We start from the raw sequence: 26,457 nt of genomic DNA, 5'->3' as shown, positions 1-26,457 counted from the left end.
AATGAAGTATACTTTGCAAGGCTGTGCGTACAACCGTATGCGTATGCTAACGTACGCGTAAAAAAAAGAAGTATGCTTTGGCCTTTAACATTAAATGTAACATTAAATTATGAATCTAATGTTTACAATTATTTTTGGTGCTGTTTAGGGCATCATTCAAAACATTGATTATAACCTTCTAAACAATTAGCAACACAGAACCTCAGAAGCCAAAATTCATTGCTGCCGTTCTCATTATTTCCCCTAAAAACAAGTACATTGTACTGCATTACAGTGTAAGGAGCTATTCCTCCCTCTCTGATCCTTATGCTACCTAATGTAAGGCAATGCTTTGACTCAAAAAAGTGGATCATTTAGATGTAGGCCAAATGTTCAAGTAACCAGACAAAACACTTTCCAATGTTTAGCTGTTTGAAATCTGACTGTGCTTCACGTTTATCAGGTGACCATGTAAATCTGAACGCAGAAGATGATGTTCTGTGTCGACCAGTGACGGACATGAACGGGAAAGGCTGTAACCTGATGGTTTCTCCGTCTGGTATGGCTCAGGTTCCTCACCTGAGGGTCCAGACGGGTCACTTTTCTTCTCCATCGCTCCATCCCGATGCCACATCTGGAAACCCCTCCCTTCTTCCCACGCTGAGCCTCCGCCGACAGGTGCTGACCAATGGGAAGCTGGGCTTTCCGCAGTCCTCACAACATCAAGCCCCGCCCCTTTCGCTCCCAGCATCCTCTTCCAAACAGTCAGCTCGACCCAGCTGCCTGGACAATGGTACGAAAGGTAAACAACAACAAACATCTCCAATTGTAATGCTTAGAATTTGCTACAAGCCATGTTCAGTGGCTTGAAAGAGCAGCTGTGGTTCATAAATGTGACCCTGGACGACAAAACCAGTCTAAAGGTCCATTTTTATTTTTTAATTGAAAGCTGAATAAATAATCTTTTCATTGATGTATGGTTTGTTATGTATATAGGGCAATATTTGGCTGAGATACAATTATTTGAAAATCTGGAATCTGAGGATGCAAAAAAATCTTAAGAAAATTGCCTTTAAAGTTGTCCAAATGAAGTTTTTAGTAAAGCATATTACTAATCAAAAATAAAAATGTTATGTCTTTACAGTAGTAAATGTACAAAATATCTTCATGGAACATGATCTTAATATCCTAATGATTTTTGTCATAAAAGAGAAATGTATAATTGTGATCCATACAATGTATTGTTGGCTATTGCTACAAATATACCTGTGTTACTCATGCTTTTGTGCTCCAGGGTCACAATTTAAAAGGGATAAGGGAAATAGGCCATATCTTCATGACTGTGCTCCACTCTACCCATAATGCTCAGCTCAGTGAGCCAGAAGATGAGACATGATGCTTTGAATTAGATAGGGGACTACTGAACATCCCCACTGCCATTTAATCAGCACTTTCAGCCTTCATTTCATCTCAGACTGTCAGTACAAAGCGAAGACATGTATTCTCATCACAATTGCACTTAATCAGTCCTATATACATATAATACAGTTGAATAAAGTCAACATGAAATCAAAATCAAGCTCATTGACTTTCTTAATCCGTGCTCATGATGTCCTTTGGTGTGACTTTCCTTCAGCCGACGTCATCCAGTCCTCCTATTTTTACAACCATCACCATCTAATTAATTAGTAAAAAAAACAACTTTCATAGAAAATAGTGTTGGAAATGCATTTTCTAATGGTGCTTTACACAATATAGCACTTTATATAGATCAGTTCAAAGCAGCTTCACAGTAATAAAGAGGACAGTAATGTTGTAAAATTCAATTTCAGCTGTAAAGCGGCTCTACAGAAGACAATAGTATTGTGTTGATTCAGTATAGTTGATTTGTGCTATCATAGTGTCATAATCATAAACCCAGCTAACAGGGAATGTCTTTTAAATGTTAGATTAATGTTAAAGCATTTTTAAGCAATGTTTTTGGAATGTTCTTATTATTATTCATATTTGATATACATTCTCATAAAGTTGAGAGAAAACACATTGTACTGATTTGCATAATGGTTTATACTTCAATAGCATCCGTCCATGTCTTCTCCCCAAACCTCTCATATTTTTGATGATTAACTAAGCTTGTACCCAAACGAGCCATGGAACCAAAGCAGAGAGAGAAACTCATTAGTACTTAACAGAGCAGAAACGCTTCCTTGGCTTTACGGGTTTGTTATAGGAATTCCATGATTATTCATGTGTTTCTGTTTGATAGAGACCAAAAATATCACGTTAGAGGACAAAAGCTCTGGTAGTCCAAACAAAAATATGTATAGTTTTCATTAAATGTTAAGTTTGCAAAAACTTCCTAATTTTAAATAATATCTGGAAATTACTGGTTGATCTGTGATTTATAACTCAGTATTATTGATGCTTCTGAGATTAAGTCATTATTGCTATTTTAACAAAACGTCAACCATATATTAACCAGCTAGTTATTTAATCTGCAACAACAATATTCAACTTAATATTTAATAGTCAGTATAAATTTGCAAAGCATGAAAAGACACCATCATTATTATTGAGCCCTGAATCATTGCGCTTCGCACGTGATCTTAAAATATCAGAATTCTTACTGCAATCTTAATGTGCAATTTGCAAACATAAGAAATTCTCGTGAAGTTACTTAATCTACAGCATGAAAAACAATAAAGGTAGAATAAGCAGTTCTGGGTAATCAGGATATGCATCTGAACAGACCAATCACAGTCCTGTTATGCTGTACAAGGAAGGAAAATAATTCTATCTCCAGGGCAGAACTGACTGAGCTATTGGAAACGCAGAGCTTGATTATTAGTTCTCTGCTGGAGACTAGTTTAGAGTCTTTTAGTGCCTGCTCTTTAATGGCTAGATTTTATTCTGACAGTCTGAACTTTAGCATTACATGACCGTGCAGCAGGAGTTCAAGATTTTTTTACAAACTTGAAAGTTTGATTTTGTGCAATTTTTACAGGATTTTTTTACATTATAATGCAGGAGAAGTGAATCATTATTATTCATGAACGTCTGATGAAATGTGACTCTTTCTCAGGTTACCTGTCTTTGGGGATGAACAGAAAAGTGTTTGGGCTGTGTGGCGGTTCAAACCTGCAGATGACGAGCAATGCCATGCTGGTCCAGAGTTTGGGTCCGGTTTCTTCACAGACTTCAGTCCAAAACGGCCCACCTCATTCACTCACCGTTCCCTTCACTGATGCCAGGTTAATATCCTTAAACACTTAGAAATAAAGAGTTCTTCACAGTGATGCCATATAGAAGAACCAGTTTGGGTTCCTCAAAGAACCTTTCAGTGATCAGTTCTTAAAAGAACCATTTAGTGTCAAGAACGTTTTAATAATTGTAAGAACATTTTGTACTGTAAAGAACCTTTTGTGGAATTGAAAGATTCCATGGATGATAAAGGTTCTTCATGGAACCATGGACACCAATTATATTTAAGAGTGAAAATGAAATTAACTTCTGTATTCCATAACAAACAAAAGAATATGTTTTTATGTATGTACAACAAAAGCATGCATTGTCTACAGGCTGTCAAACTCCAAAAAGTACCATATAAATAGGCCATTTGCACTATATATTTCAAAGCCAAACAGGTCGATATACAGGTGCATCTCAATAAATTAGAATGTCGTGAAAACGTTAAGTGAAACTTTCATATATTTTAGATTAATTGCATGTAAAGTAAAACATTTCAAAAGTTTTTTTATTTTAATTTTGATGATTAGAGCTTACAGCTGATGAAAGTCAAAAATCAGTATCTCAAAATATTAAAATATTTACATTTGAGTTTCTTTTAATGACCATCTCTACAGTATAAATTCAGGGTATCTCTTGTTCTTTGAAACCACAATAATGGGGAAGACTGCTGACTTGGCAATGATCCAGAAGACGAACATTGACGCCCTCCACAAAGAGGGTAAGTCACAGAGGGTCATTACTGAAAGCTGTGGCTGTTTACAGAGTGCTGTATCAAAGCATATTAAATGCAAAGTTGACTGGAAGGAAGAATTTGGGTAGGAAAAGGTGCACAAGCAACAGGGATGACCGCAAGCTTGAGAATACTGTCAAGCAAAGCTGATTCAAACACTTGTGAGAGCTTCACAAGGAGTGGACTGAAGCTGGAGTCAGTGCATCAAGTGAAGTGAAGTGACATACTGCCAAGTATGGTGACCCATACTCAGAATTCGTGCTCTGCATTTAACCCATCCAAAGTGCACACACACAGCAGTGAACACACACACAGCAGTGAACACACACACACACACACACCGTGAACACACACCCGGAGCAGTGGGCAGCATTTATGCTGCAGCGCCCGGGGAGCAGTTGGGGGTTCGGTGTCTTGCTCAAGGGCACCTCAGTCGTGGTATTGAGGGTGAAGAGAGCGCTGGACATTCACTCCCCCCACCTACAATCCTTGCCGGCCGGGGACTCGAACCCGCAACCTTTGGATTACGAGCCCGAATCTCTAACCATTAGGCCCTACCAAGTATTGAGTACATATACAGTAAATGAACATTTCCAGAAGGCAAAAAATTCACTAAAAATGTTTTTTTATTATTGGTCTTATGAAGTATTCTAATTTGTTGAGATCATCACAATTAAAAGAACCAAAGACTTAAACTTCTTCAGTCTGTGTGCATTGAATTTATTTAATACACGAGTTTCACAATTTGAGTTGAATTACTGAAATAAATGAACTTTTCCACGACATTCTAATTTATTGAGATGCACCTGTAGTCATTATCCACTGAAAATCTTCCTTTTTACCAAAAGCTTTAAAGTCTCATTCATGCTTCTTCATATTCAGACTTGGCACGTCATTGTTTACACCCTTTCTCTCTTTCATCTCCTCTGGTGAACATCTTAAATGGACTACAAAAGTCACATGGAGAAGAAATGACATATGGAAAACTTTTATGCAAATAGCATTGGATGTCTCTTCCCAGCGAACAAGGAATGTTTTTAATAAAAGTTATATAAATGTTTGGACAAAACATTCTTAAAGTAATGTTCATGGGATGTTCTCATAACATTGAGAGAAAACATTCTGAGATTAACATGATGGTATTTGTACTTCAGCATTCTGTGAAACATTTTTTTTATAACCTTTAAATAATATTCTAATAATGACAAAAAAATGGACATTTTAGCGTTTGCAGAATATTAAAAATAAATGTTCAAAATAACATTTTGGGTGAAAGTAATGTTTGTAGAACGCTGTAAGAAACAGTTTTGTAATCATTAAACTTTATAATCATGACAAGAAACCATATTGACGTTTTACAAACATTTAAAAATAATGCTCCCACAACATTTTTATAACCTAAATTTATTTCCAGTGTTCCTGCGACAAACCTCACAGAGCGTATGTAATGGCACCAATTTGGGGGAATTTTTCAGTAAACAACAACTTAAATTACTTGAATATAGATTTGGGAATCATGTAAACTGCTGTTGTGATACATTATGTATCTTGATTTTGGAGTTTGACGGCCCTAGTCCTCTTTAAATTAATGGAAAAGAGTGACTGGGATATTCTCAAAGTAGAGAGAAAGTCATCTGGGGCATCATTTATAAAATGTTGCGCAGACACTATCCTAAAATTTATCTTACGATCATCTCTCAAATATGTTTATATGCGTGTGACTCATAGAATGAACGTACGCACAGAAAACGCACATACGCATCTCTTTCAGATGTGAAATCTATGAATCGCAAATGATCTTGAACTTGCGTGCAACTTAATGATTTCAGCTCTCTGCCTTGCAAACGACTCCTAATTAATGTCATTAACATGTAAAAGATCAGCCGTCATCGTCCATATTCTTTCATTTAGAATAGCGAGCTGCAAAAACAGCTTACATTTCCAAAACCTGCAATACTCAAACAAGAAAAAGTGTTTACGTCTGCTCAGACACTGACGTGATGCTAAGCACTTTACCAAATCAAAGACAGTTTTTACAAATATGAGCGTTGGTGTGGATTTAAGCGTATGCACACTCTACGATCAAATCTGAGCGTACGTACACTAGGAGTGTGCGATACTGCAGATTTTGGTATCGATCCGATACCAAGTAAATACAGGGTCAGTATCACCGATACTTTTACCGATACCGATAATTTTTCCTTTTAATAACATACATTTAAATGACCAATTACACTTTGTAGACGTGAAATACAAGACATGAAAAGAGCGGCATAAAACACACACAGACATGTCTACTCGTTGTTTAATGTACAAAGCAATTTATTAACCCTTGTGTGACCTTTTGGACATTTTTGTCCTTTTCAGTTTAGTTTTTTTATCATTTTGTGTTATTGCCAACTGCATAAATTTTGGCACAGGTGTGTATTTTTATTGGAATTTCACTGTTTCACTTCCATTAATAAATCTGTTTTGCACTGGGTACACAAATAGTTCCTCTCAGGACCTTAAGGACAGAAATGTCCCCATTGAAACCCATTAAAACTGCTATTTTTAATCACAGTGCCGTTTAACTGTAAAATGATGCAAATTTTATTAATACGCTTTCATTCTGTTGGCAAGGCTTCAAAATGTAAAAAAAATTTACCAGGTATTTTCAGGTTTGGCCTGTAAAGCAAATACTCGCTTTATTCCTGTTTTCTGCTTCTGCACATTATAGAGCCAATTGGATAAATAATGCAGCTATAATTGTGTGGGTGTGTTGGTATGGATGTTGGAGTGTGGTTTGTATGTGTGTCATAAAAAAAATTTGTGTGTCTGTGCTTGTAATAGTTGAGAGAGAAAAACTCTACTGCAAATCACAAATCCAACCACTGTGTGCACCAGCGGAGTTTTGCTGGCATCTAATGGGGAAAATGTGGTACTGTGCCCAAACAAAATCTTACTGAAAGCTAATTTTTTGAGATATGAACCTTAAATTTGGAACACAACTTGTTTAGATTTTCAACATGTTTCATAAAATGTATATTTTATATAAAATATTGTTTTTTTTATTGTAAACTTTTTTTGGTTTCACTTTTTAAACTTTTTTTACTTCGACAATAATCTGCCATGGGTCTTCTTTAAAATGAGACCAAACTTAACTCTGTGCTCCCAAGCTTCACATTTTTATGACAATTTTTTGACACAGACATTTTTGTCCATTATGGACCTATGTGTAACTTTTTTTGATTGACGCACAAGGGTTAAGTGTAGAGGAGAGAAAATTAACCTAAAGTATCAATCTAATCAGGCTAGTATCGATCCGATACCAATACAAACATTGGTATTGATACTATCAATATTAGGATCGATCTGCCCACCCCTAACGCACGCTTTATAAATGAAGCCCTTGGAGTGAATTCATGAGAAAATAAGCTCTGTTGTAAACATAACTTGACAATACTTGGACATTTTGCTGTAATTTTTGGGTGATCTATTGCAGGTGTTTGCTGTCCAGAGAATCCCTGGCCTCGACCACCCTCAGCATCGCTGAGACTCAATCGATTCGCAGCAGTAAGCTGGACTGGCCCTACGGTTACCGCGTTCTGCCTCCTTTAGGGCTAGGGTTTAGCCAGACTTCAGAAGCAGCTGATCCCAATCTCATTCCCGGGACCTCCATGTCCGAATCCGTCTCCAACCCCGCATCTCTACCGCATTATCTCTTCAAGGAGGACGCCAGCAGTCCACGGCTCTCAGCCCGCTCCAAAAAGCGAGCGCTGTCCTTGTCTCCTCTGTCCGATGGCATCGGCCTCGACCTCAACTCCATCATCCGAACCTCGCCCACATCGTTGGTGGCGTACATCATCGGTTCGCGCACTTCGCCGGCCTCGCGCCCCACTCCTTCTCCTCTGCAGTCCGATGTTTGTGGACACCTGCTGGGCATCAGAGGCAGCTGCATCCCTCATCCCAACCCCAGCAAACACATCACCAAAGACAGGTCAATTCAGACGCTCTCTGATGACACTGAAAGGTTCTGTATGCAGCAGTTGGAGGCGACACCACACTGTAAAACAAAATCCATAAAATTTACGGTAAAAAAAACTGGCAGCTGTGGTTGCCAGAATTTTACCGTAAAAAATACGGTAGCAGCATTTTTAGGATTTACGATGGTGGCCGAGAGAGGTCAACGTGCTGCAATTTAAGTAAAGTGAAGTGACGTGTGTTCACAAAGCGTTTGTGCTCTGCATTTCACCCATCCAAGTGCACACACACAGCAGTGAACACACACCCGGAGCAGTGAGCAGCCAATGCTGCGGCACCCGGGGAGCAGTTGGGGGTTCGGTGCCTTGCTCAAGGGTGCCTTGCTCACCTCAGTCATGGTATTGAAGGTGGAGAGAGCTGGTTATTCACTCCCCCCACCGACAATTCCTGCTGGACCTGAGACTCGAACCTGCAACCTTCAGGTTACAAGTCAGGCCATGACTAATGGATAGAGATTTACATGTCTTTGCAAATTTTCTATTTGCAAACACATGCAAATAGAAAAAGAACCTGCAAATTAATAAGAAAACATCTTCATCAGTTTGACAGCACATGTGCTGCAAATACTTGCAACACAACCAAAAAACAGAAACGCGCTGCAAATACTCTCAACACAAACACAAAAATGCGCTGCATGTAGCACAGACCACAACAGAGGACCCCAACAATGTTTACGAAAATTAACCCTGGTTTTACTATAGTAAAAGTTTAGTAACCATGTATTGATTACCATTTGTATAACCACAGTTGTACAAATACCATGGTAAACTATGGATACTGTGTTTAATTTACCATGGTTTAACTATAGTAACCATTTTTTAATTAGTTTTTATTTTATATAATAATAAATATAATATATAGGAAATTTATTTAATAGTTAAACCATGATTATTTTTTTAAGTTGTAAAAGTAGCCAGCTAACATAACGTTTCACAGTTACAGCAATTGTGTAGTATTTCGTCAGCTTATTTAGGCTAATAATATAAACAAACCTATGGAATTATATGATCGAGATGCTAAAAGATGTTGTGAGTATTTACAGCACATGTGCTGTCAAATAGATGAAGATGCTTTCTTATTAATTTGCAGGGTTTTTTTCTATTTGCATGCCTTTTTTTCATTTTCCGTATTTTACAGATTTACCTTAAATTTACAGTTAAATACCGTAATATCATTAACTGATATATATACCAACCTATTGAAGTACTGAAATCTGTTTTGTACCTTTGTATTACACTGATAACCACCAAAAGCAGGAGCTGATGAGAAAGTCACATGATGAACCAAAGCCTATCACAAGCAGCTTTTAAATACAAACATATATAGAAGGTGCACAGTGTCAGTGTCAACTGAGAAGAAAAAACTAACAAGAATTCTACGGTGACCCTGCAGCACAGAAGCAGTCATGAGTAGCACAGCTATATTTGTAGCAATAGCCAACAATACATTGTATGGATCAAAATTATACATTTTTCTTTTATGACAAAAATCATTAGGATATTAAGTAAAAATCATGTTCCATGAAGATATTTAGTAAATTTCCTACTGTAAATATATCAAAACTTAATTTTTTAATAGTAATATGCATTGCTAAGAACTTAATTTGAACAACTTTAAAGGCGATTTTCTCAATATTTCGATTTTTTTTGCACCCTCAGATTCCAGATTTTCAAATAGTTGTATCTCAGACAAATATTGTCCTATCCTAACAAACCATACATCAATGGAAAGTTTATTTATGTAGCTTCCAACTAAATTGACTCTTATGACTGGTTTTGTGGTCCAGGGTCACAAATTTTAAATGTAATTCAGGGAATGTCAATTTACGGTTATTAACAGTAAATTATACATTCTTTTTCCATTTCCAAAATGGAAATTTCCCCGTAAAATTGTAATGTAATGTCCATTACTTATCATCAACTTATAGAGCATTGTGTTAGCAGCGCAAAAGGTCGTGGGTTCAATTCCCAGTGAACACACATACTGAAAAAAAAAATGTATAGCCTGAATGCACTGTAAGTTGCTTTGGATAAAAGTGTCTGCTAAATGCATAAATGTAATAGGCTTTTACTGTAGCATTTTTACAGTCTTTTGCCATTAAAATCACGGTAATTTTTTACAGTGCACTAGAAGACCAATTCACCAATCTAGTGGTGGAGCACCAACTTCTACCTGGACAGGAGATCCAAACTGGGACAAAAAACAGCCTGTCGCCTTCAATACAGCTTCAATTCGAACTGGCCGCTATTATTAGGACTCCTAGTCCTCCTAGAGGCCCTCCACCACCCTATAATTCCCATCTGCGAGCGTCTCACGTTCAGATCCCAGCAGCCTCTTCAGACAATCTCAGGGTCCTTCCGTCGACGCTCTGCCCGATGCTGGAGGAGGACGAGGAGGAGGACGTCAGCGGAGGACACTGCTGCCACTGGCTGGACTGCGGCGCCATTTACGGCCAGCGAGAGGAGCTGGTCAAACACATCGAGAAGATCCACGTCGACCAGCGCAAGGGCGAGGACTTCACCTGCTTCTGGGCCGGGTGCCCTCGCAAACACAAGCCTTTCAACGCACGCTACAAGCTCCTCATCCACATGAGGGTCCACTCCGGGGAGAAACCCAACAAATGCTCGGTGAGTCGATGGAGTTTTAAATCTGACAGTAAAAGGTCTCTATATGTGCAAGCACAGGCTAAAAAATAAATACATGCAATAACAGTAAATAATAATAATGCATACATACATACACACACACACATTTTTTAATCATATACATAAATATATACACACCAAATGTTATGCAATATACAAAAAAACAATATAGCAAATAACTTTGATACATTTGTAAAAATACAACTTTTATGTGAAATATAGGTAATTTATAAGAAATACAGTAATGATTTTAAATAATAAACAGTAAAAAATCTTAACTGGAAATAATCTAAAAATTAACTGGAATACAATAAAATATAAAAAACAAACTTATTTTTATTTCAATTAGTTGCTAAGGCAGCATTTAGCGCTTTAATTTAGTTTAACTTAAAGTATTAAAATAACAAACTGAAAAATGTAAAACTATATAGACATTTATAAAATGACAAACACAAAATTACTGAAACTTCAAAATGGAAAAGAAAAAGCTAAATATAAAACAACAAATGTTTATAAAAAACGCTTTATATTAAACTCTAATATTAATAGAAAACAATATTAGTATCTTAGTGAGACTATATAATGATACAATAAATATATATAAAAAAAAAACATTTTATTTAGTATTTTTTAACTGGTTGCCAAGGCAGCATTTCTCATTTTAATTTTAATTTGAAGTACTAAAATAACTAAAACTGAAATAAAAAATATATATATAAAAACTGTATAGACATATGTGTCCCTGCAGCACAAAAGCAGTCATCAGTAACACAGGTATATGTGTAGCAATAGCAACAATACATAGTATGGGTCAAAATTATACATTTCTCTATTATGACAAAAATCATTAGGATATTAAGTAAAGATCATGTTCCATGAAGATATTTTGCAAATATCCTACCATAAATATATCAAAACTTAATGTTTGATTAGTAATATGCATTGCTAAGAACTTCATATCATAACATAAACATATCATAAACCATATATCAATGGAAAACTTATTTATTCAGCTTTCAGATGACGTATAAACCTCAATTTCGAAAAATTGACACTTAAGACTGGTTTTGTGCTCCAGGGTCACATATGAAATAAAAACTAGTAATACAATGTTTTACTTAGTAAAAGATGTTTAATTACTAAAACTTTACAATTAAAAATAAAAAAAATAATTCAGCATATTAATATAAAACTGTGTGTGTCTGTGTGTGTCCGAATTATTTTTATCTAGTATAATATCTAGTGTTAGATATTATTTTTGCTATATATATATATATATATATATATATATATATATATATATATATATATATATATATATATTGTTGCTCCACTTAACTCTTTTCTGGTTCAGTTCCAGTGCTTCAGAGGTGAAAGTATCTCCTCTATATTAGTTTAAAGTGCAGACACAGCTATACAAAAGCCGACAACGCTCTCTTTGCAGTTGTGTTCCCAACACGAACCATGTTAGAGTAAAAGGTTTCTAAATTGAACTTTTGATATCATTAAAGAACCATTAAGGAACTTTTTATTTAGAATAATTAAGAGATGTGCACAAACAAGCACTTTATTAAATGCTTGTGTTTTAGACGGCGCAGGGTAACGACACCCCCCAGTGGATTCATCCACTGATCTCTTGTATTTTATTTCTGCAGCACATTGCAACACTGCAGAGCTTCAGGGTATTGCTTGTTTTCTTCTATCTATTGTTGCAGCATTAACAGCAGAAAAAGCCCTCTATGTCTTTTTGTCTAGGAGAGACTCTTCTGAAGGTTCAGACTAGCTATAATCAACATTAAGACATTAACAAGAAAGAAAATCCCTGGCGATATAATCAGTAGAGTTGTGTTGTGGAGAAGCTGCATTACGCTTCATCTGTGAGTTTTTCTCCTCTCTTTTAACTCCAGCCATCAGCTAATTAGTGATTATCCTTTATAATTGACATGGGAGTTTGTGCAATTATGCAGTTATTAAAAAGGGACAAAAGACTCACATTTAAGCTCTGGCAGAGACACGACTGCCTCCTGCCATGCGCTTCAATCAAATGGACAGCGTGCTGGACACCAGTCGGGCCGAGAGGCTTTTTTTATATACTAGATTTCCTGAAAAAAAAAAAAAAAACGGCGCTTGGGAATGTGCTTTAAAAACGTAAAATATATTTAAAGGGATAGTTCAGTCATAAATGAAGGTCATATGTTGTGTGATTTATTTTCTTCTTAGATAATTAGCAGAATGTTTGGGTATTTATATTAAGGATGTTTATATATTTGTTTTCCAGTAAAAAAAAATATCTAAACATACTTAAATCAAGATATATTTACTTTAAACGCAAAATGAAGAAATGATGTCTTGTTTTCTGAGAAATGTGAGTTTATGCTTAACTCTTTGGTGTTGTTTGGTCATTTTTGACTGAAAAATGTTACATTTGGGTTTTTTAAATGCTTTACTTCAAAACAAAGTTTTCAGCTGTTTTTGTTATTGTATGTGAACACACACACACACACACACACACACAAAGTCATGGACTTGATTCATAAAGGTTAAATGGTCCTGAATGGTCCTACTCAAAAAGCGCTTAAAAGGTTAGAATCGATTATGATGGATAATAATTATAATTATAATGGATTATAATTACTGCATAAATATAATTTAGTATGGTAAAATCTCCTAAAAATACAAAATATTAAATAAATAAAAAATTATCAAACTATAGAACATTCATTTAATTAAAAAATAAATAAAAATCGGTCAATTTTGACCTCCATGCGAACAACACCAGGGAATTAAAATAAGAACAAATATCTGTCGATGGGGAATTATTTTCCCTTTCAGCTTTTCTGACTCCATTAGCAAACATTTATTCTTATTTTAATTTAAAATAAACTATATTTCATTCAGTTTCTCAGAAAACAAAATGTAACGTCATTTTGCTTCTAAATGTATCTTGATTTAAGAAAATTTAGGCAATGAAACACATCAAGAATCAGAAGTACAGTTAAAAATGCTTCCATATTCTAGATAAGATTTTCTTTTGTAAAATGCATTAAAGTGATGGAGATCTGTTGGAAGTTGTATTTTCAAACTGTTGCTAATCAACTTATTTACTACATTTACATTTAGAGACCATTTTGGTATATTGTGTATTGATGTAAATTCTTAATTTGACTTTCATAAAACCAATCATATCAATATTATGATACAATTAATGATGAGGAAAATAGAGCTGAAACCCTGAAAATGGTACAAAAAAAACAGTGCATGCAAAACTCACCACCACTGTGCAAGGCTGTTGCTATGCAGTTGCTAGGGTGTTCTTAGTGCCTTTATCACGTTGCTATGGGGTTGCTAGGGTGTTGTGGTTGTTCAGTGTTAGGGGTTTGATCATGATCTATAAGCAGCATCTCTAGCAGAAGGAATGTTTCTCATCTAGACCCTGTAGAGCAGGTAAACTGTGCATGTTTGTCCTCTGGTGTTTTCTTCAGGAGTGTGTTGTTTCCTTCAGCGATCAGAGCTGATCAATCATTAATAGCGCACACATACCTGTGGTCAACCTTTAGCTCCGCACACTTACTCATTAAAGAAGCTGTTGCCATGGCGCCGGATGGTTTTCCAGTGAGCGTAAGGAAAGACAAAACTCAGACACAAAGAGTCTTTCTTGTGTGATTATCATCTGCTGAACGACAAAAAATGAAATGAAAACTCTTTTCATACGAGACAAGAAGAAAACACCTGGCAACTACATATTAACACTACAAACCCATCTAAACACCCATTCAATGCATAAGTGTGTGTACACTAATAAAAAGCGCAGTTTTTACATGATTTTTTGCAAGTGATAGCATGCTAAGGAGTTTCTGCTGCACAAATGAATATGGTATAGTTGGGTATGATAGTATATTATTATGATACTATCTCTGTAGCATGGTAGCACACAATACTTGTTGTGCTTGATGCCTCTGGCTGTGTTTGTGATAATCTGATTAGCACATGCTTTATAAGATGAAACTGTTGTTTTCTTAGTCGCTTAATACAATCATCATCACGATCAGGTCTGCCAAGGTTTTCAACAGCTGTAAGGAGGGATACGACTCTCTAATCTGTCTCTTAAGAAAACGCTCTTTGTTCATGTGAAATGGGATCAGAGCTTTTAACCGTTTAACAGATGCGATCTCAAACAATAGAGCTTCAAACGGCCATCACGGCTAAAGCACAGCGAGTTTCTCTCGTTTTGATCATGTGAGTGATCCCTCATCCTCCAATTTCCAGTTACCTTTGTTAACTTGACGATTTTGAGTGACCTTTCACTTCAAACCCACATAAGAATATAAAGGCCTTACGCTCTGCTTTATCGTACGAGCGAATGTAATAATTTATCACTTCAAATACCGAACCCTGTCGAGACACATTCATCTCCGGCATTTCCTAAGAGACATTCTAAAACGCTTAACGTGGCTTAATGCATTAAAACTGTGTTTTTAAAAGACCAAACTCAGCAAATATATGATTAAATATAGCTGCAAGCAGCAATTACCGGGTTTCAAGCACTAAAGGTGGTCTTGGCCAACCTGGATGTATGGCTGACAGTTAAACACATCCAACATGGAGAATAGGCTCACAGACACACAACACACATACAGACACACTGAAATTAAATGATTAAACTAGTATATTAATACTCTATAAGCATATTTACACACACACACACACACACATACACACACATACACACACACACACACACACACACACACACACACACATACATAGACATACATGCATACACATTTTGTTGCAGATATAGATATTTGAAACAAGTGATAGGTGACACAAAACCTATTGCAAATCTTTGATTTTAAGCGTTTATATGTCATTTTCAGGTTTCTCTGTGATCATAATATGGCAAAATTGTAAAAACTGACATATCTGTATGAGCAAAATGTTCAGCTTTAATTAAAAGTGATTTTAAACGTTATAACAGTGATTTTATAATATCTGCATAAGAAAGCTATGAACAGTACTGTTTTAGTGTTTAAGAAGCCTATTAGTGGTCTTCCGCTGCCATCTAGTGGTTATAAATTGCAATTTCTCATACAACACTGTGTTTTAACCTTTTATAAATATTATAGTGTTATTTTTGCCCAATTTCTTCAAATTGTGCATGCTTATTTAGAATGAAGTTATGCATCATTTGACACAGTTTTGAGACTTTGTAGGCTTTCATTTAGGATTCATAAGGGTACACTATGTAAAGAAGATATTATAAAATGACCGGTTTATAGATGTCCAAATGCATATAGTTAATTTATTTTGATTTTGATAATTATTGACCTAGAGAGTCTAGAGAATAGTACTGCACTGATTTTATTGATTTAGATTTTAAAAACCATGTCTAGTTCACTAGTTCAAGGGTATATTTGGCCACACCCCTTTTTAATGACCCCGTTACAGATAACCAAAGGACAAAATTCTATATATTTTTTTATAATTATTGATCTAGAGATAATTATTGATCTAGAGAAATCTAATGAACAATTTGATTGACAGCATTAGTCCCAGAGACAAAGCTGCTGAGAATGAGGAGATCTTTCAAATGATATGAAGGCCTAGTGTTTGTATGAATATATGAACATTTTCTACAATTTGAGGTAATTTCCTATACAAATATTGTGTTTTTGAAAGCTTTTTTTTTACTGTTGCAAAATTAAATTAATTTTGCACAAATTAAGATATTTTGATGAAATCCGAGAGCTCTCTGTCCCTCCATAGACAGTAAGGATATTACTGTATATAAAAAAGTATTCTCGCTGCTTTGTAAAATTACGGTTGAACCCCTGATTACACATAGACTATTTTACCGATGTCCTTGCTACATTTCTGTGCAATGATCGTGGTATCGTCGCAACTGCTCCGGGTGTGTGTTCACTACTGTGTGTACACTTGGATGGATTAAATGCAGAGCACAAACTCTGAGTATGGATCACCATACTTGGCCACACACCACTTCCCTTTCCCCCTTTAATATCATTGCTGTCTATGGAGGGTCAGAGAGCTCTCGGATTTCATCAAAAATATCTTAATTTGTGTTCCGAAGATGAATGAAGGTCTTACGGTTTTGGGACGACATGAGGGTGAATAATTAATGACAGAATTTTCTTTTTTGGGTGAACTAAGTCTTTAAGCATTTTAGATTGTCCCTTTCCTAGCATTAAATAAATGATAATGAAAAGTTGTAGTTGTCTGGGTGATGTTAAACACACGGAGGAACGTTCGCTCGACTGCTGGCACTCGCTGTCATTATGTGACGGTGCATGGCGTGCTGCCACGGCCTGTCAGGGGCCGCTTGTGACTTTGAGCGGCACATTGGAGCCATGTTGCCGTCTATTCAGAGCTCGGTCTCTGCGAGCGGCCAACAGGACTCTGAGCTTTATTAAATAAAGTCCGTGTGAAAGGTCCTCGAGTGCACAGACACGGCTGGACGTCTGTTTTCCCAGCGGGCCTGATCTGAATGCTTATTGATCGGCTCTTTTCTGTGGCTGGTGTTTGTGAGGCAGAGGACAGCTGGGATGGTTAAGGTGTAGTTTAGCTTCTTAATGATTCACTGGTAATTAGGGCAGCTGTAGTTATTACTTCTGACTTTAATGACTCTAGTCAGAGAGCTTAGGGGCTTCAGGTCCAAGATAAACGCTCCCAGTCGTCTTCTGCCTGTAGGACATCTATCTATCTATCTATCTATCTATCTATCTATCTATCTATCTATCTATCTATCTATCTATCTATCTATCTGTCATGCTGCAAGACACACTGAAGTTTGTTTTCAAACTGTTCATACCGCACTAGTGATTAATGTCACTAATTAGTATTCATTGTTAGCACTTACTATCACTCATGTTTGTTTGTGATTATTATTTATAAATTGGGATTAGGAAGGATTTTGGAAAGATGACAATCTGCAGACGTGAAGCAACTGCACAGCAGCTTCATCTTTCTCCCTCTGCTTTTAGAAACAGTCCTGATTAATCCCGATCCCAGACACTCAAACAGCATGTAACGCGGCACAAACCTCGAGTCCTAAACACATCCAAACGCCCGAGTGGAGCAGAATTCCTCTGCTGAGATTTACGAGCAAACGTCACCTCTGCCAACGCAAAGAAAAGAGAAAAAGAGCAGAATTCCTGTCCATTAGTGACAAACCTGCAAACAGTCCAACAGAACTGAAAGTACAGATCTTCCTGCTCTCACAAAACAAACCACATAGAATATAGATTCAATTTAGATAAAGATCAACACGCGCTTTGTGATTAAAGTACCTAAATGACACCCACATGCGATACGGAGGTTGATATCTACTAAAATAACCACTTCATTATAAAGCAATCAAAACATGCTGACAAAAACACACTGTTAATGTCCAACACTTTGACTTCAGCAGATTCCTCTTATATAAGATGAGCTCTGAGCAGAGGAATGCCAGCTATTGCTGAAGTCGTTTTCTGATGATTTTAGTAGGTAATCATTTATTCCCGAAACCATATTTCTGAAAAATAAATGAGGTCAGGACGTTTGTTCACAGCTCAGTGGTTTCTGGTATCCGTGACCGTGATCGCTGGCATTCCTGTCAGGACATTAGAAAGGACAAAGATCAGGAATGTCACATTCTTCCAAGATGAGGACACTGCTAAATCACTGTGATGTCATTTAATTAAGGTCAACAGCCATATGCAATAAATACTTAAATAATATTTTTTAATTATACATAACACACATACAAAAAAAAAAAATAAATCTGGGTAGAACTGTATTATTTTATACATAATATATAACATATTTCTAGATGTAGTATTATAAATATGACTCAGAAATATGATGTTGAATGTGTGTGTATATAAATGATTATTATTACTATATTGCAACACATATACACATACATTTTTTTACATAACATTTTTTACATAACAGACATGTCAAACAAAAAAAAAGCATAAATATACATACATTCAAACATTTATATATAAATAATATTATGAATATTTTATATTATATATAACATAATGGTTATGCATAATGAAAATGAAATGAATAATGAAAAATATATTTATTGCATACTAAAATTGTAAAAGCAAAACAATATATATAATTGTTAATATATTTGTTTCAGTGTTTTATGATATATATGATCATTTGATTATATATTGTTATTAAATTGGCCATTTAGGGCAACAGCTTATGGTTGCCTGATATAATCTTCCCTGTGATGATGGTTTTACACAGAAAATGCTCATCTAAAATGGCAACATCATTAAGAATGAACTATTATACACCTTTAGACACATTCCTGAAAAACTACGACTAAGTGTGAAAGTATGAAGCCTCGTGTTCACACTCAGAGATCATCATCCAGGAGAACGGATAAAAACATGTTGCCTGCTATTGTTTCTACATTAATTAGCTTATTTAATAATGCATAATAATAATAATTGCACAGACAATAGTGTTGGTTTAATCTAATGAAGACGGCACAAAATAAGCCGAGGGACCTTGAAATGGCACACGACTGGAAGCCAAGAGTGAAATTTGAGCGATATTGCAGCAAAGTCTCCAGAGTTAGCATCAGATCTGTTCATTTACAATTAGTGCACTGTAATGATAGCTCATGATGGCATTGAATGAGACATAAACTGGTCATTTGAGCAGCAAAACACTGACCCCTCCTGGTCAATCTGTGGCATGTAGTCCAGAAAATGTATATTTAGTCTGTATTCTCAGTCAAAGCTGCAAGGGACTGGAACTCCATCCATTAACAATTAGAAGACTGGATACGTGTGGTTCATTTCAGTTTCATCTTCAAAAACGGTTGTTGCCTACATTAGTACTGTATTCTTGATTTTAGACTTCTCTGTATTAATTACACTTGGTTATTAGCTTTCTCCTATCGCCATCTCTCTTTTTCCTTATATCTTATTTTGTTTAGATTACTCATTATTGTTTTTTAGTAATTCTAGCACAATTACAGCCATGTTTATTAATGTGCGTTGCCCCTGCAAACAAATAAACTACACTGAAAAAATGATTCTCTTGCTTAGTATATTTGTGTTGTTTTCTAGTAGAAATATCTATATCTTTCTATTTACTTGAAAGTAAAATGAATTAAGATATTAAGTCTCGTTTTCTAAAAAAAAAAGTATCAAAAATGTGTTAGTTTTTCCTTAAAACAAGCAAAAAATATCTGCCAACGGGGTAAAATAATCTTAATTCAAAGGCTAAACAAGATTATTTTTCTTACCCCATTGGCAGATATTTTTTGCTTGTTTTAAGGAAAAACTAACAAATTTTAGCTTTTTTTAGACATAATTATAAGACATAATATCTTAAGTCATTATACTTGTACAGTAAATTCATCTTGACTCAAGAATTTTTAGATATTTATACTAGAAAACAAGACAAAAATACTAAGAGAATAATTTTTTGCTGTGTAAACTAAACAGAGAGAAGGTCCAGCTGTTTAATGTGACACATCTAACCTTTTTATTGCATCGTATCTTTACTCTAACTTCAGTTTGAGGGCTGTCAGAAGGCATTTTCCCGTCTGGAGAACCTAAAAATCCATCTGAGGAGCCACACAGGCGAGAAACCCTATGTCTGTCAGCATCCCGGCTGTCAGAAAGCCTTCAGTAACTCCAGCGATCGAGCTAAACACCAGCGAACACATGTTGACACAGTGAGTGGAGCCCAAAAGCCTCATTTTACACACTTTATCACCCCCACGCAACACACAAGAGTCACAGACCTGTGCACTAACAGCTTGTGTTTCTGCAGAAACCCTACGCCTGTCAGATCCAGGGCTGCGCAAAACGCTACACAGACCCCAGCTCTCTGCGCAAACACGTCAAATCACACAAGGAGCAACAAGCCAGGAAGAAGGTACAACAATCATCAAAACACAAACAAGTCTTAGTTCTGTTATCAGTTATTCATCCTCATGTCTTTCTCCAAACTCTGATCTGTTTCTTCATGCACCACAAAAAGGACAATTTTAATTCACTTTATTTTCTATTATTTGAAGGTGCACTAATGGTCGAAAGTTTGGAACAATTAAGATTGTTTAAAGATGTCTCTTCTGCTCACCAAGGCTGCCTTTATTAAAAAATGCTATAAAAATTGTGAAATATTATTACAATTTAAAATAAGTGTTTTCTATGTGAATATCTGCTAAACTGTAATTTATTTCTGTGATCAAAGCTGTATTTTCAGCATCATTTCTCCAGTCTTCAGTGTCACATGATCTTCAGAAATGATTATAATATACTGATTTACTGCTCAGGAAATAGTTCTCATTATTAGCAATGTTGAAAACAGTAATACACAACCATAAGTTGTGATAAGTAAAAAAAAAGGGGTAAAATAACAGTAAAGGCATTTATAATGTTACAAAAATATCTATTTCACATAAATGCTGTTCTTTTGAACTTTCTATTCATCTGTGAATCCTGACAAATAAAATGCATCACAGTTTCCACAAAAATATTAACTGTTTTCAACATTGATAACAATCAGAAATGTTTATTGAGCAGTAAATCAGTATATTATTATGATTTCTGAAGATCATGTGACACTGAAGACTGCAGTAATGATGCTACAGTTTAACAGATATTCACATAGAAAACAGCTGTTTTTAATGATAATAATATTTGACTATTTTTACTGTATATTTGATCAAATAAATGCAGCCTTGATGAGCAGAAGAGACTTGTTTTTAAATGGCATTTATTGTCCTTCTTGGAGTTTTCAACTCTTTATATGTAAACAAAGACTTTAAAAATGATGCTTTTGAACAATAAAAAGCATATTGGTTTGGAAAGACATGAATGTTTTTGTGTGTATATGATTGTACAACACAAGCATCGTCTCACAATGAACGAACACAGAGAGGTGTGTTGATAACGAAGTCTCTAAACTTGTTATCAGGCTTGTGTAGGAGCAGTTCATTATCACAGAGGAACAAAATAAAGGTCACATCACCATAGATACAGATTCCTCACGTAGACGTTTCTGAGAGAGAAAACACCTGCGCCTTCGCTTGTACACGATCTGTCCAGTGTGTATGCATTCATTTCATTCTCACCTGTGATTATTATGAATTACTCACGATATACTGTATTCTTAGACACGCTAAATATAATCTCGAGAGCTCCAAACGCTGGGATATTTTAAGCTGTGATGTTAAACCATATGCTCATGATTAATTACTGTACATTCAGCTCAATTAAGCAAAAGATTAGGAGCCAATTATCCGAGACATTATCTCCACTTGTTGTCATCTATTTGCTTTAATATCATTTGGAAAGTAAATGCGGTCCTTAAATCAACATGAAATCAAATTGGACAGCTTTTGCTTTTTTTGGTCTTATTGTGCATGTTATTTCAAATATATAATTATCATTATTTTTTTCTTAAATAAGTCTATGCTGCAAAATAGATATTTACACTTTTAGTTTAAGCATATAATTAATTTTCAGTTCTACATCCTACCTGCAGCACAAAAAACAGGATTTTCACTCAGAAATTGCATAATAAAAACATGGAAAGGGAAACTAACACAGAATTAAATGTAAGATTTTTAGGTAGAAGGACTGAAATAGTATTTTCTTGTAAAATGTACTCTTATAATCTATTTACAACTTCAAAAATATAATTTTTACGCTGTACTTTATGGGCACTTTTTACAGTCCAATGAGTCTCTCATTGATAAATTCGGTAACATTTAAAGCATTTATGTATAATGCTTTATAAAGATATTCATAATGTATGTTGTAATGCATTATATCGTTTCAGAAATATATATACGTAAACATACAGTTGAATGCATGGTTTGTCCTTCTGGAGCATCAGTGAGTGTTTGAATCTTCTGTAATAGCTGCACATGAGTCCCTCAGTTGTCCTCAGTGTGAAAAGATGGATCTCAAAATCATACAGTCATTGTTGGAAAGGGTTCAAATACACAAAAATGCTGGAAAACCAAAGAATTTGTGGGACCTGAAGGATTTTTCTGAAGAACAGCAGACAGTTTAACTGTTCAGGACAAATAAGGGACTCATGAACAACTAAATAAAAAAAAACACAGCTTTGGATCGTTCAGGTAACAACACAGTATTAAGAATCAAGGGGGTGTAAACTTTTGAACGGGGTCATTTCTATAAATTCAACTATTTTCTCTTGTGGACTATATGTAAACATCTTTTATGTGAGATCTTATTCAGGTCAGTACTAAATAAACAATAACATGCATTCTGTATGATCCCTCTTATTTTGGTCAAATAATTAACATTTTGCAGATTCTGAAAGGTGTATGTAAAGTTTTGACTTCAACTGTATATACAGCAAAAGCAGTAATATTGTGAAATATTTTTACTATTTAAAATATGCTGAAAATGTAGCTTTGATCAGAGAAATAAATTACATTTTAAAATATATTCAAATAGGTTATTTTAAATAGTAAAAATATTTTTTAGCTTATGCTGTATTTTGGATCATAGAAATGCAGACTTGGTGAGCAGAAAAGACTTCTTCAAAAAACATTAAAAAAACTTTTGACTGGTAGTGTATGTGATCATATAGTGTATTACAAGGCATAATTAATGCATTAAACTACTTTTATAATGCATTGTATTTAAAGGCTTTAAGTAAAGTCTTAGCATATAATCAGAAAGAGTTGTGTTGATTTGAGGGCAGGAGATGAAGTGCTGAACGTGACTGTGTTTGATGTGATGTAGTTGAGACGCAGCACAGATCTGAGTCAGGACGGACTCACTGAGTGTTTGACGGTTCAGCCGCTACAGCACAGCCTCGCACCACTGGACCTGATTGAGAACAAGCACCATTCGCCCACTAACGATCTCTACTCTGGTATGAAACACTAATTAACACTTATATCAATTAGAATAACAGTGTAAGGGGTCTCTTCTTTCAGACTAGTGGAAAGAAAACATCCTAAATACACTTTTGAATATTTATTTTATTGGATTTTATATATTTGTGTCTGTATTTCAGTCCAATCCATGTCTTTAAAGAGTTTTTTTCTCTTGCATTAACCAAACGTTACAGTTTTATTCCTCTCTACGCTGCAAAACAATATTCTCTTACTTAGTATTTTTGTGCTGTTTTCTAAAATAAAGTAAAATGACTTAAGATATTGCCTTGTTTTCTGTTAAAAATAAATAAAAAATCTGCCAACTGTTAGCAAAAACGAACAAAATTTGGATAAAAAATAATTAATATAGTAAATCATTTTACTTGTACAGTAAATGCATCTTGATTCAAGAATGTTTAGATATTTATACTAGAAAACAACACAAAAATACTAAGTAAGAGAATATTTTTTGCAGTGTATATTTTGGAGTTTTTCCCAAGGGGTTTGTTCACGTATCATTCACACTGATTAAACATTTTACTCCTAAACAATGGTGAAAATGTATTGGTCTTCTGTCTGTTGACAGACTTTTCTGATTTATGGAGGTGATAAAAAGAGAAATCCAAAAATCCCCTTTGGAAAAATATGTCAAAAAAATCAAAGATTTTTGAATCTGGATTTATCCCACATTCAGTTTATATTCTGGAAATTGATGCAAATTAGTGCATATTTAATTAAATATGTCCTCATTTGCATATTTAAACATAACATTTCAGAAAACGTGTGATACAAAAATGTTTGCAATCGTTAAATTGGGGAAGTATGGTGATATCCATTAGTTAATTTTTTACCCTATTTACTTGTATCTTGTCTAGACATGCGTTTTTTTATTATTATTATTAAATTCTATTAACTAACGGTGATTTTAGAACAGTGCGAGATGCTGTAAAAATGCAAATAGAGTGATCAAATACATCGGTCTAGTCCATGTTTGCATAGAAATAAATTGGAAAAGCAGCGCAGTGTAATGCAAAAATGCATAACGGGCCCTAAGAAGCTTTCAGTATATTTTGGTTATTTGATGAGTTTTCATTGCAGTGATGGCTAATGGCATCTAATCTTACCACTGTTTGACTCAAGAGTGATGATTTTCTGTTTTGTCTTCTGTCGATGTGCAAGTGTTCAGCCAGACAAACGCCCTGCAGAGTCCGATGCAGATCTCATCCGATCCACAGACCGGAGCCCACATGCAGCTGCCGCCCGTACACGGAAACAACAGGTAGAAAAACATGATCAGGTTTCAGTGAATAACCTTTTGAAATGCACGAGTCACAGCATTTAACTTGTGTGAAAGTGAAAGAATATTGAGTGGGAAATAACGTAAGGCAGAACTTGATGTTATTCAGGAGGATTTCAGATATAACATTACTGCTCCAAAGTCGGCATGGAATTAATTCACCCTATTCATTTTCTAAATGCATTGATCTTATTGGGAAAAATCCATCCATGCATGTTTAATTTTTTAAAAGTGTTTTGAGCTTGTAACGTTTAATCAGAATGTCAGAACTGGCTCTTCCCTCTGCTGATGTGTTTGTATTTATATATACATAATAAATATACACAGAACACACATATATATTATATAAACAAAAACTTTTATTTTGGATGCGATTGATTGTGATTAATCGTTTGACAGCACTAGTAATTTTGTTATGTTTTGTGTTTATAATATTTAGTTTCAGTTTATTTAGTTTTAGTTATTTTTTAGAAATGTTGCCTTGGAAACTAGTTGAAATAAAATAAGTTGAAAATTGAATTAATGATAAAGTTAATAATAATGCTGAAATATTGTAAAGACAAACATTTATACACTGATGAATTAAGAGAGTAAATAATGGCAATTTTGACTTTAAGTATTAAGTAATTGAGTAATAACCTGCTCGTTTTGAAGGAAGCAATAACTATATTAAATGTTCTCTCGAGTTTCGCTGCTCTGAGAATCACAGCAGCCTCTTTCCTCTGCAACATCCCTGCTGGGCTCAACATTGCGAGCTAAGTCTGAAAGACATGAAAATAGGAGAAAAGGCGGCCGTTCATGCATCTATGACTGGAGAAAATGAAGGTACATTTGTATTCACTCAAAGATCAGAGCGCTGAAAGACAGGTTAGCCACGACACCAAGCTGGCATCACTTCTATGCGCCAGTGTCTGTGACACTCCTTTCAAGCTTGATGAATCGAGTCTAATAATCCGTGCCGGACCGCTGAATGCCGTATGTTTTTTTTCCTATCGCTATGTTTTTGGTCGAACCTCAATCGAGTAAGTTGCCACAAACTGAATCACTGTCTAGTTGACATTCATTCTGAGTTTCCCTTGGCGAAGTGAATCGCTATGACCGATTCAAAAGCCTCTTTTCTTTTACTCTGATCTGTGACAAATGCGTTCCTGGTTGTCATGGCTTTATGGCTGCGATAATCTGATTCAAATAAAGCAGGCTTTTCTCTGGTGAAAGGCTCCGCTGCGCTTTTGTGTGTTTTACACGTCTGCTGTGGCAAGAGCATTTGGGAAGAGGTTTATATTTTGGACGCCCATTCCTCCTCTTCAAAGGCACAGAGAGGAACCTTTTCTGCCTTTCTGGAAGCAGATGCGCATGGCTTCTCGCCGGCGGTAGGCACGCCATGCGCCGCGGGATCCAAGGAAGACAAATGGTTTGTGGGATGGAGACCTGCTCTGCATCGTTGGTCCCGTGTTAGCCGACGCTATAGCCACCGAGCATCAGGAATTCAATAAGGGAATCATAAAGTGCGAGAAATACCCAAGCAATGGGATCTGTGTAATTACCTCACTTGGTGCTTAATCAGTTGTGAAATATCTCTGACCCCAGATTCTCTGTTAAATGCAGTTCCTCTGTTCCTGTGCCACTGTTC

General features: G+C 35.5%; 1 protein-coding gene across 1 annotated transcript in view; it reads left to right on the top strand.

The window, feature by feature from the left end:
• Window positions 1–498: 498 nt before the first annotated feature.
• LOC306863839 (zinc finger protein GLIS3-like) overlaps window positions 499–26,457 on the top strand; it is a gene marked incomplete at both ends in the record, with an annotated part of 32,707 nt that continues 6,748 nt past the window's right edge. Inside the window, 8 exon segments of the mRNA XM_079407381.1 lie at window positions 499–772; window positions 3,062–3,230; window positions 7,443–8,004; window positions 10,114–10,608; window positions 20,180–20,341; window positions 20,440–20,544; window positions 23,394–23,526; window positions 24,710–24,809. Of these exon segments, the coding sequence (XP_079263507.1) occupies window positions 499–772; window positions 3,062–3,230; window positions 7,443–8,004; window positions 10,114–10,608; window positions 20,180–20,341; window positions 20,440–20,544; window positions 23,394–23,526; window positions 24,710–24,809 (2,000 nt within the window).

The sequence above is a fragment of the Barbus barbus genome (assembly GCF_936440315.1).
Source record: "Barbus barbus genome assembly, chromosome: 45".
Lineage (NCBI taxonomy): Eukaryota > Metazoa > Chordata > Actinopteri > Cypriniformes > Cyprinidae > Barbus > Barbus barbus.
The sequence above is the reverse complement of the archived record's forward strand: the minus strand, read 5'-3'. Positions and strand labels throughout refer to the sequence as shown.